The sequence below is a fragment of the Aythya ferina genome (assembly GCF_964211825.1).
Source record: "Aythya ferina genome assembly, chromosome: 17".
NCBI lineage: Eukaryota > Metazoa > Chordata > Aves > Anseriformes > Anatidae > Aythya > Aythya ferina.
Genome location: NC_140316.1, coordinates 2,524,017 through 2,542,648, shown reverse-complemented (window position 1 = coordinate 2,542,648; position 18,632 = coordinate 2,524,017). Strand labels below are relative to the sequence as shown.

At 35.2% G+C, this 18,632-nt stretch overlaps 1 protein-coding gene across 5 annotated transcripts in view; it reads right to left on the bottom strand.

Annotated features, from left to right (window-relative positions):
* ADGRD1 (adhesion G protein-coupled receptor D1) overlaps positions 1-17,822 on the bottom strand; it is a 157,756-nt gene extending 139,934 nt beyond the window's left edge. For 2 of the 5 annotated variants that reach the window (XM_084491653.1, XM_084491655.1), the window contains exons 1-5: positions 17,213-17,822; positions 17,080-17,116; positions 12,384-12,467; positions 8,578-8,673; positions 5,643-5,765 (exon numbers count right to left, since the gene is read on the bottom strand). In XM_084491653.1, the coding sequence (XP_084347779.1) occupies positions 5,643-5,765; positions 8,578-8,673; positions 12,384-12,467; positions 17,080-17,116; positions 17,213-17,281 (409 nt within the window). In that variant the 5' untranslated portion in view covers positions 17,282-17,822. Of the gene's footprint in view, positions 1-5,642; positions 5,766-7,785; positions 7,854-8,577; positions 8,674-12,383; positions 12,468-17,079; positions 17,117-17,212 lie in introns of those variants that run through there. The other 3 variants (XM_084491654.1, XM_084491656.1, XM_084491657.1) reach the window with 3 other exon arrangements.
* Positions 17,823-18,632: the final 810 nt, after the last annotated feature.

Here is an 18,632-nt window from a genome sequence, read left to right as displayed (position 1 = left end):
AAGTAAAAGGCAATTTTTAATGAGAAACAAATGTAACTGAAAGTTTCTAATATTTTAAAATGCAGAGAGTGGGAATGTTTTTGAGCACAAATCCTCTGCTCGCATAAACAAGAATGGCATTTTTTGAACAAAAAATGTGGTAATAGTATAAACCAAATAAACATCTATTCCTTGGTTTTGCATCATATACATGTATCCAGGACAGAACAGCAATCATCTCTTCCTGGCTAGCTTCTCTCAGTTAGAGCTAAAGCTTCTTGAGCACCAGCAGTAATGAAGCCTTTTTCTCTCACAGATTTATGCTTCCATTCCCTATACCTCTCTCTCCAGTCTCCTTACCTTCTCACCCTTACTATGATCCCCTTTCCTTCCTGTGATTGTTGTTTATTTCAGAACACATTGATTTCATCTCCACTTTCTCACCCAGCACCTGTAACTTTCTGTGATGGATACCATATGCCCGTAAAGCAAGAAGCAGTACATTGACTACTTCCAAGCTACTGGCTGCCGGCACATCCATGCTTACTGAGTAGCATCCATTCTTGATTACACTTTAATTATTCTTAAAATGTTATTACCTGTCTTTTCACACTTCAGTGCTCCAGTAATTGCTGAAAGCAAAGAAACAGTGTAGAAGAAAAAGATACCAACACATACAGAGCCACAATCACAGCTGCAAGATTCTCACTTACACATTGACAAAGAATCCCTCTCTAAAATGCAAGTGCAATCCTGTGTGTGCACATGATCAGCTTTGTTCACAAATAATTCTGCTAAATCCACCATTTTACTGTTGTATTATAAAAACTGAAAAACTCCTCAGATTGCACACTAGTGAAGAAATATTTCTCTAAAGATTTCTGTTTCCTTAATAAAGGTTACCTCAAAGGCCTCAACAGAAACACGAGTGACAAATTGAATGTCCCTTGCACTTCAGAAGTTCTTACTCACTCTGCTGTTCAGGTTCTACAGCTGAATGCAATTACAAAGAAAATGGCTTGACTAAATAGCTCCTAAATGTGTTCATCTCAGAATTTATAGTGCTAAGTGCTAAGAATTCTCTAAATTCTCTAAGTCTAAACTGCTTGCTTATATCAGGGTCAACAGCAGAGCTCAGTTGATTTTTAAACATCACCACAGGTGAAGGTTTCACAGCCTCTCTATGCAAACCGTCCCCATGCTTAGCCGGTGGCACGGCAAAGAGCTTTTTCCTTAGCTCTAATCAGAATTCCCTGTGCTACAACTTGTCTGTGTTGCCTCTCACACTATCATAATCCTAACTCTGCTTTATGATGCTTGGGTAATTTCAAAAGGTAGTGCACCTCCAAGACTGTTCGACACCAACTATTTCTATAACCACTCATCAGGTAGTTGAAGACAGCCCTCAGCATTCTCTTTGCTTCATGGTGAATATTAAAGACCTAGGCTTCCCTCCCATATCATATGGTCTAGCCCCGTAAGTTATCTACATAGGCCTCTGATGGACTTACTTGACCTGTCAGGCACTGCTCTTAACCTGCTGACTGGGCTGTTTTGAAATGTTAGTCTGATGTAGTCTAATATGTCTGGATGTTTTTATAGTGATCAATACCTGCAGATTGCCCAAACAATATGGACTATGGCAATTTACTATCAGTTAGCCTAGCACAGGCTAATGAAGTCCTCAAATTATTACGTCCATTTCTTGTTAAAACCATAGTTTGTTTGATTGTTGGTTTTTTGTTTTGTTTTGTTTCACAGTTCTCTGATCAAAGATGTAAAAGTCTTACATAAATCAATAGAATTACCAGAAATATTCCCCCCACTGCACACATTATGCACACATAATTTTTTATACCATTCAAATATTTTTTGTTACATTGACTCAGCAGAAAATTTAAAAATTTATCCTGCAATAATGTAATAATTTAACTATGTAGTAACTTTCCTAACTGATCTTCCTGTTTGTTCTCCTGGCAGCACCCATTAATTTATACGAGCTATACAGCATTCCCTAAATGTTTTATGCATGATAAAATAACCACCATGGAAAGGTTAATCAATCATCATTAGTCTCTTAGAAATCAATCAGTATATGAACATCATCAGTCCCAGTTTGTTAGATCTCAATGCTTATGGGTTTAAAGCTATAAATGCTGTGAACTCCCAACTGAAGAATTTGATGTTTGCTGTAAGCAACTTGCAATATCCTCATCGGCCCATATTCATGTTTCAGTGTCTTTAGCAAAGAAGTAATAGGTTGAAACTCTAATCCAACCCTCCTTCTGGAAAGCTATGCACTTCCCTTGCATCTACATACAATTCTTCAACACTCTGGTGAAAGGGCCACCAAGGCTGATCATGTCAAGCAATTATTGCTATTGATGTGATTCCTTTGACCAAGTATCTCATGATCTTCTCCCAGCTATCTTCACAAAACTTCTGTGGAAATGTTGTTACCCATCTTTCGAGACTGCAGAGCTGAAGTTAGACCAAGTTCTACTGTATGCCTGCACTGAAGTTGTTTTTCCCCATCTTTGACTGTCCATCCTATTGGACTTCCCTGTAGCCACTGATCATCCTGTAGCCATGAAAAGACTGTGGATCTAAATCCTTCTTATGTGCACTCTATCACTTCATGAAATAGAAAAACTTAAAATAAGACTGAGTAAGGCACACAATAAAAACTTCACTGAAATTTAGAAAAGCAGTTTTTCCCAGATAGCTTGACAGAAATAAATCATTTTGGGTCTAACATATTAAGTTTTGCATCACCAGATTCTCATATGAACCTTGAGTAGGTAAGACTTGCTTTTAGCTTTAGAGAAGAAAAACTAAAAATATATAGCCATAAAAGAGCAAGAAGGGGAACTTAAAACTTATAACTAAAAATATGCTGCAGACTTATTTACAATAATATGCATGACTGCACCTGATGACTAAATCTTTGAAGGTGTCTTCGAGTCAAAGAGAATTGCGTTCATCATTAAGAAAGGTACTTCAAATTTTATGTGCTGTTATTGTTTCTCTGAATAATCTCTCATTAACAGCAAACAAGCAAAGAAAAAAAAAGAAAAAAAAAAAAAAGAAAAAAAAAGAAAGCATAAACCTGAAAGCCAGACTACATATACAAAGACTATTCTATTGATGACATTTTTAAAAAATGTCATCCTTTTGCTGTACTTATCCATAATACAGCAATAAGTGTTTCCAATAGGACATTAAGGAACATAATTGTTAACAATAATTGACATTATTATTCCTGTTATTGGTCTGTACCAAGGGAGATGTGAGGATCTGAGACTTCCCAGTTAACCAGCTTGGGAACTTGAGCCTCCTAGGGCAGACTATTCTATGGTTCTTCACAATAATCTTAAAGCCTGGCATTAGCAGAATCAACCAAGCTTTGCTTATTTAAACTGTGGTCCTTAGAATTGCACACAAAATAAAATTTAGTCCCTGACAACTTTTAAGAGGGAGCATAGGTCTTCTCACATATATGGCCCAGATTTCCAAGCTTCATTAAGCCTTCTAGTTATCTGAAACAAGTTTTGTGTTCACAGAGCTATCAGGAGGTAAAAAGCTAAGGTATTTCAAAACCAGCCAAGGAATTCAGATATCCAATTTCTGTTCAAATCAACAGGAAACCTGTCACTAGAACAGTTATAAAATATTACTTTGTCAGAACATTTATATATCTATGTCACAGGTTAGATAGCTAAGGACTAAGAGCAAGAAACTTAATGGTGGGCTACTTCCATCTCTCTAGTGTCTTCCATATCCACTGTGCTTTATGATGCTTGAGTAGAGGTGCTAACAAAATGAACACTAAATAAACTTCTCATTATGCTGAAAGGTTCAAGGAAGAAGGAATTGTATGTGGGTAGGAAAGCCCATCAGGAAGGTGTTCTCTGTATGTTGCAGAGCTCTTTATTATTTTTTCTATTGTATTCAAACTAATGATTAAGAGAACCTTTTCTTGCATCTTTCACAAATGTTTCTTTTGGCTAAAAATGCCAATTTAATGAGCCCAAAACTGCTCAGAGAAAACCATTATTTAAAAAGTGCTTGAGAAAGAAGGGGGAGGGGAAGGTTTCAACATTTCAAAAACAAGAAAAATGTGTTTTCTCAAGTCAGAACAAGAGTTCTGAAATGTTATTACATTTATGCTAGAAAAAACTATTGGGATTTTTGTTTCATTAAATATTTAGATTGTAATACTTCATCTGGAAAAATCCCAAGATCATCTGTGAAAGCATCTCTTCTAAGCATACTTAACACCAAATCCACACAAATGCAACAAAATATATTTACATCAAAATATATTTAAGAAACATTATGCTCATATAAAATTAGAGATCATCATCACGTTTAGTTAATACAGAGACAAACAGATACCTCCTTTAGATAAAGGGGTGTTGTCTTTTTATTTTTTATCTGATATAATGATTAAGTATTCACTATTTATATTTATTCACATTTTATCTGTTGAACATTTCAATGTTTTATGTTTTTAATGTTCTTTTTTTGTGAGACTGGGGGGAATTATCTATTACTGTAAAAATGATTGGAAGTAGAAATAATACAAATCATCAATGATTTTTACTTTCTGGCTGTATGAAGAATATATGAAAAGATACTGTAAGTATCAGAAGATATGCCTGCTGTGGGACACTGAAATATCTTTTCTAATACTCTCAGATAACATTTGTTCACCATCTGCACTCCAAGTTTCTTCTTTCTTAAAAAAATAATGCATATCTTAAAATAAATAAATAAATAAATAAATAAATAATCCTATATCAAGTAACGTTACTAGCTTGAAGAATGGCCTAAAACCAATAAAAGCAAGAAAATTCAGTGTTAATAATATTGCTTAAGCTTAGGGCCTTCTGGAGGTTACATATAGAAAAACACCATTTTCCACTAACCCTTCTACTTCTACATTTTAAGTCTTGAGTGCACACAATGTGATAGTGACTGGTATTATGCTTGTTTTTACAGAAACATACATTATTAATCTTGTGTAATCAACTTGTTGTCAAACCTGTGCACCCTTATTATACATGTAATTTTGTGGCCTTTGCCTAAGAAGAAAGGGAAGAGGGAAAAAAAAAAAAAAAAAAAAAAAGAGAGAGAGAGAGAGATTTATGCATCTGGAAAAGAGATTTATGGAAATGGATTCCAAGACACCTGAGATTTAAAAAATAAAAATAAAAATAAAATAGAAATATTATCTCCAAAGATAAGTTTGAAAAAAAGCATTCCTGCTCAAATGCCACAGTGTAAGGCATAGTCTCCAAAACTCCCAAATTTCAAAACTGCAGAACAACTTATCTGTTTGTCACACTGCATTTTTTGTAGCACCATTAATCTTGGTACCAGATGAGAGATTTCAGGCATTGTAAACTTATTTCTGATTTTGTTTGAATTAATTATACTGTAGGTCACTGATCTGAGTAGTTGGTGATTAGTTATAATCCACATTGCAGTTAGAAAATACTACATTTTCAGCAATCAGCACTCAATTGTTTCTTAAGCCAATAAAAAAGCATCAAACTAGAATTTTAGAGCCCATTTCAATTTGGAAAGAAACTATGATTATTGAATTATATAATTTGACAGAGAAAGAAAAGCAAATATTAATTAATTAGCTTACTAACCTTCAGGTCCACAGACTTCTGGGTTGCTAATGCAAGAATTTTGATAGCTTCCAAAGAAGAGAAAGGTAACTCCTTTCTTTTCACGAACGTAAATTCCTTTGTTCACTAGTCCTTCCACAATATCTAAAGGAAAAGCAAAATATAATTTAACATTTATGTAAATTAAAGCTTGCTGAAAATGTGATTCTAACAGACTCAGACACTTGCTTATCTAAACTACAGGTTTTCTTATTTAGTTGTTTGGGTTTTTGTTTGTTTGCTTGGTAGGGTTTTTTAATTATAAAAAAATGCAGATGTTACTTTCATTTAAGGTTTTTAAAAAATTATACTTATGTGCCTCATCCACATTCTTCCTTAACTAAAACTTCTTAATGGAACTCATATACCCAAAACAGAAACTAAAAATCATTATTTCAATGTAGTCTGAATAAACCATACACTTTCCAGACTTTTGAACTCTGGACACATCATACAAGTATTTCTGGCTTGTTGTTAAGTAGAGTAGGTCAAGAAATCATTTATTTAAAAATGTAAGAAAACCGTTTTTTTTGTTTTTGTTTTTTTTTTCATTTTTGAAAAGGAAATTTTGTGATAAAATCCAATTTTATTTTAAAGAAAATATCTCAATAAATATACATCACAAGTTATATTCAAAAGGCAGAAAAATATCTTTCAGACATATCTTTCAGGTATGGCATCATAGTAATTTATAAAGGGTTTTTCTTTGTCTAATGGGGACAATGACTAATTGTCTAGTGATTTAATTGTGATTTTCTTGTGACCTGTGCCCTAAAAAGCACTGTTTATTCATCCCCTACTAGCTAAAACATATGTGCAAGCCATCATGATACTAAAATAATATAACATATTTACCATAGAAAACCTTGCTAAGATCAGAGAATTTGGCTGATAAATGACAATGGAAAGTTCACCTCATTTGTTCCAAGATAAAACGTGGACTAATATTAGCAATGAAGACTATAGGAAATCATGGGAAAAAATAATTCCACCAAGTTAAAAAGTCTGTGTTCCACAGAACACAGAATATTCCATAATTTATTTCTGAGAAGACAGAAGATAATTGTCCAGTTTAGAATATAGCCTTAATATCATTGTAATAGGAGGTCTGAAAAGATTGTGAAGATTTGGGATTTTAGTTTTAAATACACCTCTCTACAATTTCTTCTGAAAAATACATTGCTAGGGGAAGAATTGCTCAGAAGGGAAATATCTGCAATGAGGACATAGTCTTCTCTGAAGAGCAGGAATTGCCATAGAGGTGCTGCTTGATATTTGAAAACAGAATGAGATTGGAATGGAAATGAGGAGCACACAAATGGTCTACAACTAGTAAAGGCTGGCACATGAGGGACTTCCCTCAGTATTTATATATGTACTTCTACCTGACTTAACCTGAACTTTTTGCATAGCAGAGCATGGTGAAAGTCATGTCAGAGTGGCACAGGTAGCACTAGGGAGACACTGTCTATGTGGTTGTCACTAGATACTGTTGTCACCGCTTTGTGTTGGTGCATCTCCTCATGCAACCTGTGCAAAAGGCAATCTCATTTCCCAGCTGCAGACAACAAGTGGGAGTAAGGACCATCGTAATGCTGACCTATCAATAGGAAAACACCACTCAGGGACACAGCAGCTGCAGCATAGCATAACCCTCACTGAACATATGTCCAAATATTTTTTTAGTTCATCCCAAATCTCAATGAAAATATCACCATTTTTAAGTATCTACCCCTACTTTTGAGCGAGAAGACACCAAATTGTCTAACTGACAGATAAAATTCAGTTCCTTTTAAAAATTAAAATAGTATCGAGTGAAGCAAATATTTCTAAGTTCTTTTTAAATCACTTAAATTCTGAATTAATCTAGCCAGAATAAATACCATAAGGTAATGTATTCCCGTTTCCATAGCATTTCCTTTGCTGTTAATATCACTCTTTTTAATGTTCATATTGAATACATCTTATTATGTGAGAACTATGCAAATGGCCTATAAAGCAGATAAGTGAGGACTGAAAGAAATTAGGGTCGTTTGAAGTTCATTATTAATAGAGTTCACATTTGCCAGCATACTTTTAATCTCAGAGAGCAGAAAAATAGTATTTTTAGTGTTCTAATACAGACCTCCTACTATCGGAGCAACCCAAAATGACAGTTCTACCATTTTCATCTTCCTCCTCATGTCAGATTTTCTAACAAAAAGATATGAGTTAATACCTAATCGTTAAGTAGACAAAAGGTCATATTTCAATTGCTCAAGTCTAAAGCCTGATGACTTCAATTAAATGATTTTAGCTGTACCTACACCAGCTTAATCTTAGTTTCCAATCTGGCGGGTTTCTGCATGCAATGTTGTTATTTTCTGTTATTCCTTCCAACTAGTATGTAGATGTAAAAAGAAATCATATATCTAAGATCTGTGTCTACTTATTTATTTATTTATTTATTTATTTATTTATATATTAATCAAACATATTGTGGTTGACAAGTTTACTTTCAGGATTGGAAAATTCACTTGCATCTGTCTTTATCTCTTTTTCACCATTTCATACTCATTTTTAAAGGACATTTTTTCTTTTCATCTTGAAAGAAAAAATAAATCAGCGTATTTGTTTTTATATATTCCTCTGAAATATCTTCTGTTTCTTTCAAGCTTAATAAAAATATTTCAAGTTTTTGAGGGCTGCTGGGGTCCATCCTTCTACAGACTGCTTAGCAAGGGGATTTGTCTCCCAGTAATTCAGACAAATTCACTTAAAATTGCAGGAATGCTGTTTCAATCATTTATCTCAGCATACACATAGATCTTTACCACATGACCAACTGAACCAAAACTCAGTGTTAACTTTGAATCCAGTGATACAAGAACCATCCAAGCTTGACAAATGCAGAACAAAATAAAATGTAAATCCTCACCTACAGTTGCAGAGAAGTTAGAGTAGGCAGAGTCATTGGTATATACAAAGGTAGAGTTATGGGAAGGAAGCACAGTGAAGTTGTGGATTCTTAGAGCTGGGTGAAACAACAAAAAAATAAGCAAATAAGCAAAACAATGAATAAACACAATCAGAAATGAAATGACCAGTTCATATCTCTCAACATGACACAGATCACAGATGTTGGTCAGTGGCCTTTAAAATTATCATATGATCAACTGTCTCCAATAATTTGTAAGTAGTACATGAGTGTTGCATCCTTTAACTACATAACTTAAGAAAATATAGCGTCACTAAAACAATTTTTAATTCCTTAAAGGAACAGAAAAGGAAAAACTATAAAACAGTACAACTGCAACCAGATAAGGGGCTCTGAATACAGTGAGGTCAGTAAGGAGCTATGCAGTTATAACAAAAATCATTACACTGGTGCAAAAGTTATGGTCAATTCAAGTTCTATGTTCTGTTCTGGGTTCCCTAGCACTAGACATACTGGAGAGAGCCTGGTGAAGGGCCACACAGATGTTGAAGGCACTGGACACACCAGCAGAGACTGAGACAGCTGGGATTGCTCAATAAGGAGAAGCGAAGGCTCAGGGATTTTATCAGTGTGAATAAACACCCCATGGGAAGAGTAAAGATAACACTGAACTCTCCCCAATGGTATCCAGTGAACAGATAAGAGTCAGTGGGCACAAATTAAAAAACAAGTAATTCTACTTAAACATAAGGAAAAAGCTTTTTAAATTAAGAAAAATTATGAGAGGGTAAGAGACTGGAACAGGTTGTCCAGAGGGACTGTGGAGCCTCCATCCCTAGAGATATTCAAACCTCAACCAGAAAGCCCAGAGCAACTGGCTCCAGCTCACCCTACTCATGAGCCTCCCAGGGGGTTGGAGGAGACAATCTCCAGGTGGGGCGTTAAGCTCATCTGTCCTGCAGCTCTGAAGTCTAAGGGCTGCTGGCAAACACACACTATCAACAGGTTTAAAAGGACAGCATCAACATTACAGGGTTTCTACCATTTTGCCTGTTATGGTTTTGAGAGCCATCAAATTAATTTAGGTATCCAACAATAAAATTTTATTTTTTTTCCCCTTCCACTTAAAGGTATCTTGCACACAGTAATTATTTACCTTGGGCAGGCAAATAGATCTTGATGGAAAGCCTGCATAAGTAAATAGAGACATTGACTGGGGATTTAGACCAACTGGGCTCACAGGAGGAAAAAGCAAATGCTCAAAAAAAAATAAATAAATAAAAATAAAAAATTCAATAGAAAATGCATGGAAAACTAGAGGGCATATTATAAAACCTGAACATGGCCACATATTTTCTTTGCTATATTTTAAGTTGTTTGTTTGTTTGTTTGTTTTTTTCCCTCCAATTGCTTCTACTGCTTTTATTGCTATGATAACCAAAAAAATAATTTGCTGACACTGTCTCTCACAACACAAATGCATTGAGAGATATAAATCTGGCTTCACACACAATGACTTCAACAAATAAAATGGATTAACATGATGGACAGATTATGATATTTCAAGTATTTAAGAGAAGAAACATGGAATGAAAATAATTGCATGAAATTATGATGAATGGGAGAAAAACAAGAAAGGCTAGCAATAAACAGAAGAGTTGTGTAATCAGAATGGTATCAAAAATAGAAAATTGTCATGGGCATTAGATTACAACAATAAAGAAAACTTTCATTGTATTTCAAAGTCATATATCAGATAGGTACATAAAAAGTCTGCTGGAAGCAGTTGAAATAATACCCATGTATTATAAGACACAATATATGCAACTGCCAAGAATTTGAACTATCCACTAGAACGTTAAGGAAATAATTCAACATTGTCAAAATTGCACTGCAGAGAAAAGGACTTCTGGCTACTAGGATCCTCTGCAAACAATAGCAAGAAAACGTCCTCCAAATCTTTTTTTTTTTTCCTGCAGTCATGCTGCTGGCTCATTTATAAAGTTCTTTAACACAGTGTCATAATAGGAGTAAGAGACAATTGCTCATGTAAGCCAGCCCTATTCATGTAAGAGAAGGCCTGTAGGATCAGGAGCTTAATATATTCTGCTTTTACTCTTCTGTGTTACTACTGGCAAGATTTCTGAATTGTATTGAAGTAATGTAATTTAACAAGTTTTGAAAAACAATCTAACTAACATCAGTTATGCAATTACAATTTGTCCAACAGCTGTATGTCATATTAGATTTCATATATTCCTTTCAAGTACTTTAAAAACATCTTGATAACACAAATGCTAAAACAATGCTAGATAAGGAGTGCTTTACTCTGTTAGAAAGTACATGAGGTCCACTGTTAGAAAATTACATTAATACACTGTTAAAAATCTCATATGGTAACTTTTGCAGGTCAAATTATGATCCTATTGAAGTTGGTGGGAATGCTGCCATCAGCCTCTAATGGGAGCAGAATATTGCCCAGATTTATTTCTGGTCAGCCAATTTAATTCCGTTAAGAAGTTTCCTGGAAAGATGGGTCAAACAGTTTGAGTTTAAAATACTTGAGCACCTATGGAATAAAAGGTTTCAGATATTTATAGAATCTTTACCCCATTTAGGAACAGAGATTGATCTTGCAATTTTTTGTGTAATAAATAGCAATAACTTTGTACTTGTGTAACATTTTTCATACGAGGTTGTAAAGGTCCCTAACTCCTGATTTAATCTCCTGCAGCAATCTTTCTGGGAAAAGATATTACAGTCACCAGCAGTAACACTGCTGCTACTCTTCACAGTAGCACAGTAGGCTTGATGGCCAAGGTAGTCAGCCATAGTGTAAGAAATACTGGGGAATGTACATATATCAGCCCAACCTGGAGCTGGCTAAGTAGTTGGAAGAAAAAACAGTTCTCATGTGAAAATTACTAAGGGATTTTTGAGCCTCAGAAGGATGCAAAATGAAGCTGAAAGTTTCATCTGAAAGGTGCGACCCTACAAGCTCGTAACACAGCAGTGGGGTATTTTCCTCAGTCAAAACTCCATGAGTTACATCCCCTGCACATCCCTAGGAAGCTCTCACCCCACTTTAAAATATCAGAATCAGAAAACTGCTGAAACCAAAGGACTACATTTTAAAATTATTCCCTCTGAGATCCTAGAGTTGTGACAACTGACTCAAATCAGTGAGGGTTTTGTTTTACCAAGCTTCACATGGTTTTTGCCCAACTGGAGAGAAAAAATCATTAAAAAAAGAGAGAGAGAGAGAGAGAGAAAATAAACCTATTGCTGCAATACAATTTTTAAGGAAGTATCCAAAACAAAATAAAAATGAATAAGATATATTCAGATATACCCTTCTTTTTCTGTGCATACTATGTGCAACTTTCAAATATGTCTGCAGAGTTTAGGCATCTAACTCCTTTTAAAAATCTAAAAGTATCAGGCATTTTCACAGCCGGCATAGCCAAAGATCTCAGTTACTGAGCTTATTAGTGCATATTATGCATGTACCAAGCCAACTAATAACAGTGTTATTTCAATAACTCTTTGGATCATAAAGCATTTCTCTTTATAACCTTAACAATGCATAGACAGACCATAAAATGTCTGAGAATACTCTATAAAAATCAGTTCTCAAATACAATATAATTTGGATATCAAAGCACTGCAAAAACATTAACTTTAAAGAAAATCTCAACTGCCATGTTAAAAAAAGCTAACCACTTTCATTTCTCCTGCTCCCTATCCACTTACAGACTGACACAAATACTTATGTTATTGCCATTGTCAATGAGTCCTTTGTCTACCTCCATTCGTATCCCGAAACTCATGAATTCCATCCACATCTTCCAATGGCCAGTAATGGGAAGCTGATGCAAGAACTTTGAACCCTTTCAAGGAAATACAGATGAACAGGTTGTTAAAATAAGTCCCAACAAGGATCGTAGCAAGTCTCCACAAAGAAGAACAATAAAGAAAGTCAATAGGTTAAGTAAAACAAGATATTGCATATAAATAAAATACTGCACATAAGCAAGACCATCAAAATGGCAGAGATTAAAGATATCTGACTGATCACTGTAGAGAACTTCTGTTTTTAAAATTCAACTGATTTTCATTCTAATTACACTTAAAATACGTAACCGTCTCTGACCAAATCTCTGCTACTGTATCAGGCAGCATTCATCAAAGTAATTGTTGGAGCTGGCCTGATAATTTTAAGATGCCATGCAGTTTTTTAAACCCATCATGGATAGTACAATGCACCAAGAAGAGAATGTACAGTTGGAATGTTAAGCCTCTGCAGCATGCTTTCTGTACTCCTGCCTCCTCCACAGAGGACTTCACTATCTCCAGTTAAATTGAATTGGAGAAGATGGTAGAGAGTTCCGAGGACTCTTAGCTTCTTCTTGAAATGCACTGCAAAAGCAGTGCAATACCTTTAGGTTATATTTACACAAGCATTTTTCACCTTTGTTCTCTGTGGAAAAACAGTAGTCAAAAACAATACTTGATGCTGGAGGGCCTGCAACGTGGGTGATTGTGTTACTGCACAACCTAGCCTTCCTGATATCTCCAAGTAATTCACACTTTAACTGTGTCATGCATGTATAGCAGAACTATACCTTAAATAGAATGAATTTGATGTTCCTTAAGAGAAGGGGTTCCAGAAAATCCAACAACACATGGGGGGATGGAAGAATCCCCTCCTCCCCACACAGCATTAGCTGTTCCTTCAGAACCATCTTCACTACACCAAAATCAGAACATCTCCTTGTGGCAGGTAGGAACATTTTGTTTTCCAAAATGTCCTCCTGAGCACCAAGTGTACAAGATGACAAAAGCAGGACATCTGCTGGTTTCCATTGGTCTAATTGCTACCAGTCAGAACAGAGTTTAGGAGATGTGATTACTCAAACCTGAACAGAAGTGGGATGTCCAAAGCAATCAAATTTTGTGTTAAGATAACAATTCTATTTTAAGGGTATATCATTAATAATGTAGGAAAACATGAACTGTAATTTCTTATTATCTTGTTAGCTGCAAGAAATCCTTTATTCTCAAAATAATTAATTTAACCAGCTGTTCTGGAAGAAATTGATAATCTCCTATATCCAAGAAAGTTTCAGAATGTTGATACAGATAGACAGAAGTTTTACTGTGAATACAAATGAGAATGTTTTGTTCAACCTCACAGCATATCATCCTATTAGCTTGAGTTAATCTTTTCTTTTGAGTGGGAACAGAGAGGAAGTATTTATAAAACCAGCATTTTCTACTCAAATTTCAGTCAAATTTCAAATCTGGTGATTGTTTGGAGTTGGTTTGGGGTTCTTCCTTAATGTCCTTCTCCCAAAACAGAAAGTATTGAAAGGTATCAAGCATAAGCATCCTCTTTCCTTCTCCCCTCCACATCTTTGTTCATACAATGAACTTCTTCCACAGGTTTGTTCCCACAATGATCCCCCTAACCTCCTTGAACTCCCTGACCACCATTTTTGTTATTACTTTCTATAAAACACCCTTGTTATACAGCTCCATCCACTGCTCCAGCTTTCAAATACTGGACAAAGGATGAAGTGGAAGAAAGATCAACTAGTTTCAAGAAAATTTCTTTCTGCCTTTCATCTGATGGGTATTTAACATTATGTATGAACTGATCTAACAAAACACAACTTTGACTTCCCAAAACTTGCTAGTGAATGATCTTATTAATGAAAAATATAGAGCAAGCATGGCTTCAATAGCACTACCGAATGAGAATAACACTCCTAATCCTTCTGGGGTCTCCAAATGAATTGAAGCAAAACTTATTTATAGAATGACACGTACGTGTAGTTCCTTGCCCTACAGTTTTATGTTGTTTTGGTTTTTGTTCCCAAGCAATCTTTCAAGAGCCTGAGGGACAAAACAGACAAGTCTCCTAAATACCACTTAAACTGTCATACACCATAGAAAAGCTCCCCAAACCTTGTGAAAATGGTGTGCAAATTAAAACAAAACACAGTATCTTTTGTCCTCTGCTTCTTTACTCTAGAGTGATCAAAACTGCCTACTGGATAATTATTCTATCATTTTAGTGTTCTATATACAAATGAGATTTCTTTACAATGGACTTGGAGGAGCAAAAATATTTTTTTCATTTTCATCCTAAATTTTCTTGCCCACACAGAGGAGCTGTGAGCTGTTTTGATGTCTCCCATCCTCATGTTGTACTATTAGAGCTGCAATGCAGACAGGAACTTTAGGCTAAGAGTGCAAAGCTGGCAAATTTGCTAAACGTCACAACAAACAATTGCAGATTTGAAAACACAGAACTACAAGCAGCTCTGCATTTTGTGGCAATACACAAACTACTCAGATTCTCTTCTGAACTAAACTATGCCAAAGATATCTAACAAGTGATTCATAATTGACCAGGATCTATTATTGTCCTACCTAACTAGGAATATTTGCTGTTTTCATAGAGGTTTTCCCAGAGAGTGGGAGCATGAGTGTAAATAGATGAGGCAGGGATGTGTTTGGAGAAATGGATGTGGTTCTATGGTTACATTTCCTTTGAATACTTGAAAAATACAGAGAAAAGCATAGTTGCTACAAAAGGAGAAAGCTACTGTCAAAGTAGAAGAATAATGATACTGAATAAGTATGCACAAAGCCAAATCTGAAAATTCCAGGCAACCCAAACTCAACAAGCTGTGTGGAAAAGCACTCTGAGGGAACAGGCTGTAGGAACAAACTTTAATTTGCATAAACTAAATCTGGGTATGTGTTCAGTTCTATCTTCAAAGAGTATATTCTAGCTGCTGCAAAAAGAATTAAAGTGATGAGGTTCTATGGTAAGAAGAGTATCCACATAGGCAACCTGTGCTAGTGTACCTCCAGCCAGCCCTCAAACTACCTGCTCTATTTTGCAGACCACAGAACATGCCTTCCTTTTCACAGTGTGTTTATATGCAAATGGTTCTTGCTTCCATTAACACACCTACCTTTAATATCTGGGGTAGAAGGACTAAAGATAACAGAGGTGATAGAAAAACACAGGAAAATAGAGAACAATAGTCAGATAAGAAGAATCCAGGGAGAAAATGAATTGATTACGGAAACTATGTCACAACGTGGCATGAGTTTCATTAGCAGTAGCATCACAACAATGGCATTCTTGTGGTTGGCATCAAAAAAACTCACCCCTAAGGAGAAGCTATATTCTAAAAACCTTACATTTATAAGATGGGAAAAAAAATGGGCAAAGAAAATGGGAAACAAAAGAGATACAGCAAAGAAGTGAATTGCCTCAGGCCATGCCGCATGTTGGTGGCTTTCCCAGCTCCCAGTTCTGAGCTATATAAAGTCATGCTGCCACCCCACTTGCAGCCAATCAGCCCTGAGAAGCTTTCTGAAAACAAATACCTGGTGCATTGAATTCAGCTTATACTTGTACCATTACTTCAATGGGTAACTGCTCTGTGTTCAGAACAAAATCACAGCGTTGTAACTGGGAGTGATGCTTTCTGGATTTGAGCGTTTCCCCACAGACACCGTATACAAACTAAATGTTGTACAGCTTCCTTCCTTTTTGAGGGAGGCCTTTTTCTCCCTTATGGCTCTATTGGCCAGAAGCCAGTAATCCTCACCTAAAGGAAATGAGGTGGTATTTCTTTGTTTTTGACAGAAGGTGGAACAAAAGAAACTAACTGGTCTGAAGATACTGCAGTAGCAGACAACATAGCTCTCCACATCACACTGTGTTTTATTTTGAACGTAATTATATATGGTGAAAACTTAGAAGCACAAAGCAATACATGAATTGGTAAAGCAGTAAAATTGTACTTGTACACCACCATGAGGCTTGAGGTTAAACTATTTATATAAACAGAAGAATTCTGTAGTTACACACACAGACCCTCAATAAGCTCTGAGTTTTTCTGCATTGAAAACAGATGAGATTTTTAATATGCTCTGTAACTGATTTTAACTTAAGCATGAAGGCTGGGAGGAGCGTAGATAGCTTGAAGCCTTGGTGAAGTACTACAAAACACATAAACTGGCATATCTAACTGTAAATCAAAGAATTTAAAACACTGAACACTAAGACCTTTATTATAAAAAAAAAAAAAAAAAAACGGTGTAGAAGGGTGTAGAAGTCTGATTCAGAAATTCATGCTCAAAAAGGTAATAAACCCTATATAGAGGAATTCTCTATCTATCAAATACAAGTCATTTTTCTCCAAATATATTTCTATGCAGAATATTTAGTAGGTAGTGAATATAAACTAAGTGGGATGGTCAGGCTTTATTGTATTTTTCATACAGAGCTTATATTTAAATGTGGGGTCACTGTTTCTTTAGAACTACAAACAAAAAAAAAGGGGGGGGGGGGAAGAAAAGAAAAATACAACCCCCCCCCTCAAAAAAAAAAAAAAAAAAGAAAAAAAAAAGAAAAAAAAGAGCAATTAAATATTTAAGCATATTGCCATAAAATATAAATTGAATATTCCTTACCTGGGTGTTTGAGTAGCTGGGAATAGTTTCCATACACCTGCACATAAAACATTTTATAATGAGATAAAGTGAGGCAAAACTTGCTAAGAGGAATCCAAATATATCTCAATGTTGCCCATATTCAGAACATTACCTGATACTGGAACTGAAATAAAATCAGCAAAGAATAATGACAACAGAGCAGAGATAATAAATTCTCCATGGTCTATTTAAGATTAAAGGTACAACCAAGATCAAATTCCTGTAAGATTTCAATCATAAGTTTTCCTTAGCAACTTTTCGTATTAAAAGGGACATTTTCCATGCAAGTTCAAAAAGTCTGTTCCTCCAGTGATGATATAATATCCTTCCAGACCGTTTAAGTAGTATTTGCTTGCTTCACACTTTGATCTCTTCATTTAACCATAAATAAATTACTATGATTTGAGAAAAATTAAAAGAACTGTGCATCAGATCCGAAAGTTGTACGGTTCCATGGAAAGAAGTCAAGTATTTCTGTTAGAATCTGTGCCAAAAAGAAAATATCTTGTTTTCAACTTTCTTCCTATGGTCTTTTCCTTTCCATTACTTTCACGTTGTCAGAGATCTGAAGCCAGTTTTGGTTTTGCTAGCAAGAAAATGTACTTCCTTATAGCGCATAGAGCTTATAACTCGCACTATTTCCTCAGGAACTGAGCTGAAAAGAGTTGCTAACTCCCTGCTTGTCCAGCTCACGTTTGCACCTCCATCCCAGATCTTTTTGGGTGGAGAGCAAGTCTGAGTGATGTCATGCTTTCTTCTCAAACTTTGTCCCATTCTGGTACTCTATTTATATCACGTTGCTGCTGTCTCTTTTCTGGGTCCTAACACCAGCCAGCTAGGAACAAGTGGAAACAAGTTAATGTGCTTCAGCAAACAGATTAAAGAGATTACAGTTTTTAGCAATCTGCACACTCAAAGAAGATGCAAAGCCAGAACAATTGTTCCTAATTCAAATGTGTAAGAACAAAATAACAGATTTTGGACACAAATTGTCGAAGGAAAGCTAAGAGCTATTCACTAAAACAGCAGTTTGTATTTGTTTAAAGAAACAAGACCTTTGAAAAAATATTGATTTAAATCACATAGCATTGAGGGATTAATTTTACTGTGTCCCTATCAAGAAGGGGAAACTGAGGCTCTAGCCATTTCACTGGTTTGCTCAAAGTTGCCTGTCAGAGCTAGCAAAAAATAAATAAATAAATAAATAAAATTACTTCTATAATAGCCACAGCAATATTATTCTTTGATAAAAAATAAAAATAAAAGCAATTACATTTAAGTATTTCTAGAAGAGCATCCCAATTACGCTAAGCTTATACCACAAATAACAACCAATATTTTATATATTAAAGATATATAAAATTATAAGATTTTATACTAAAGAAAAATAGTAGCTAGAACTAGTTCATATTTTCATTTACTCTTCTCATTAATGTTAAAATCTTGCTTTCAGAAACAAGTTCTCTTCACTTTTTTTTTTCAGTGAAAAACTGAAACAGTAACACTAAACAAAATTTGATAAGCCCTCCATT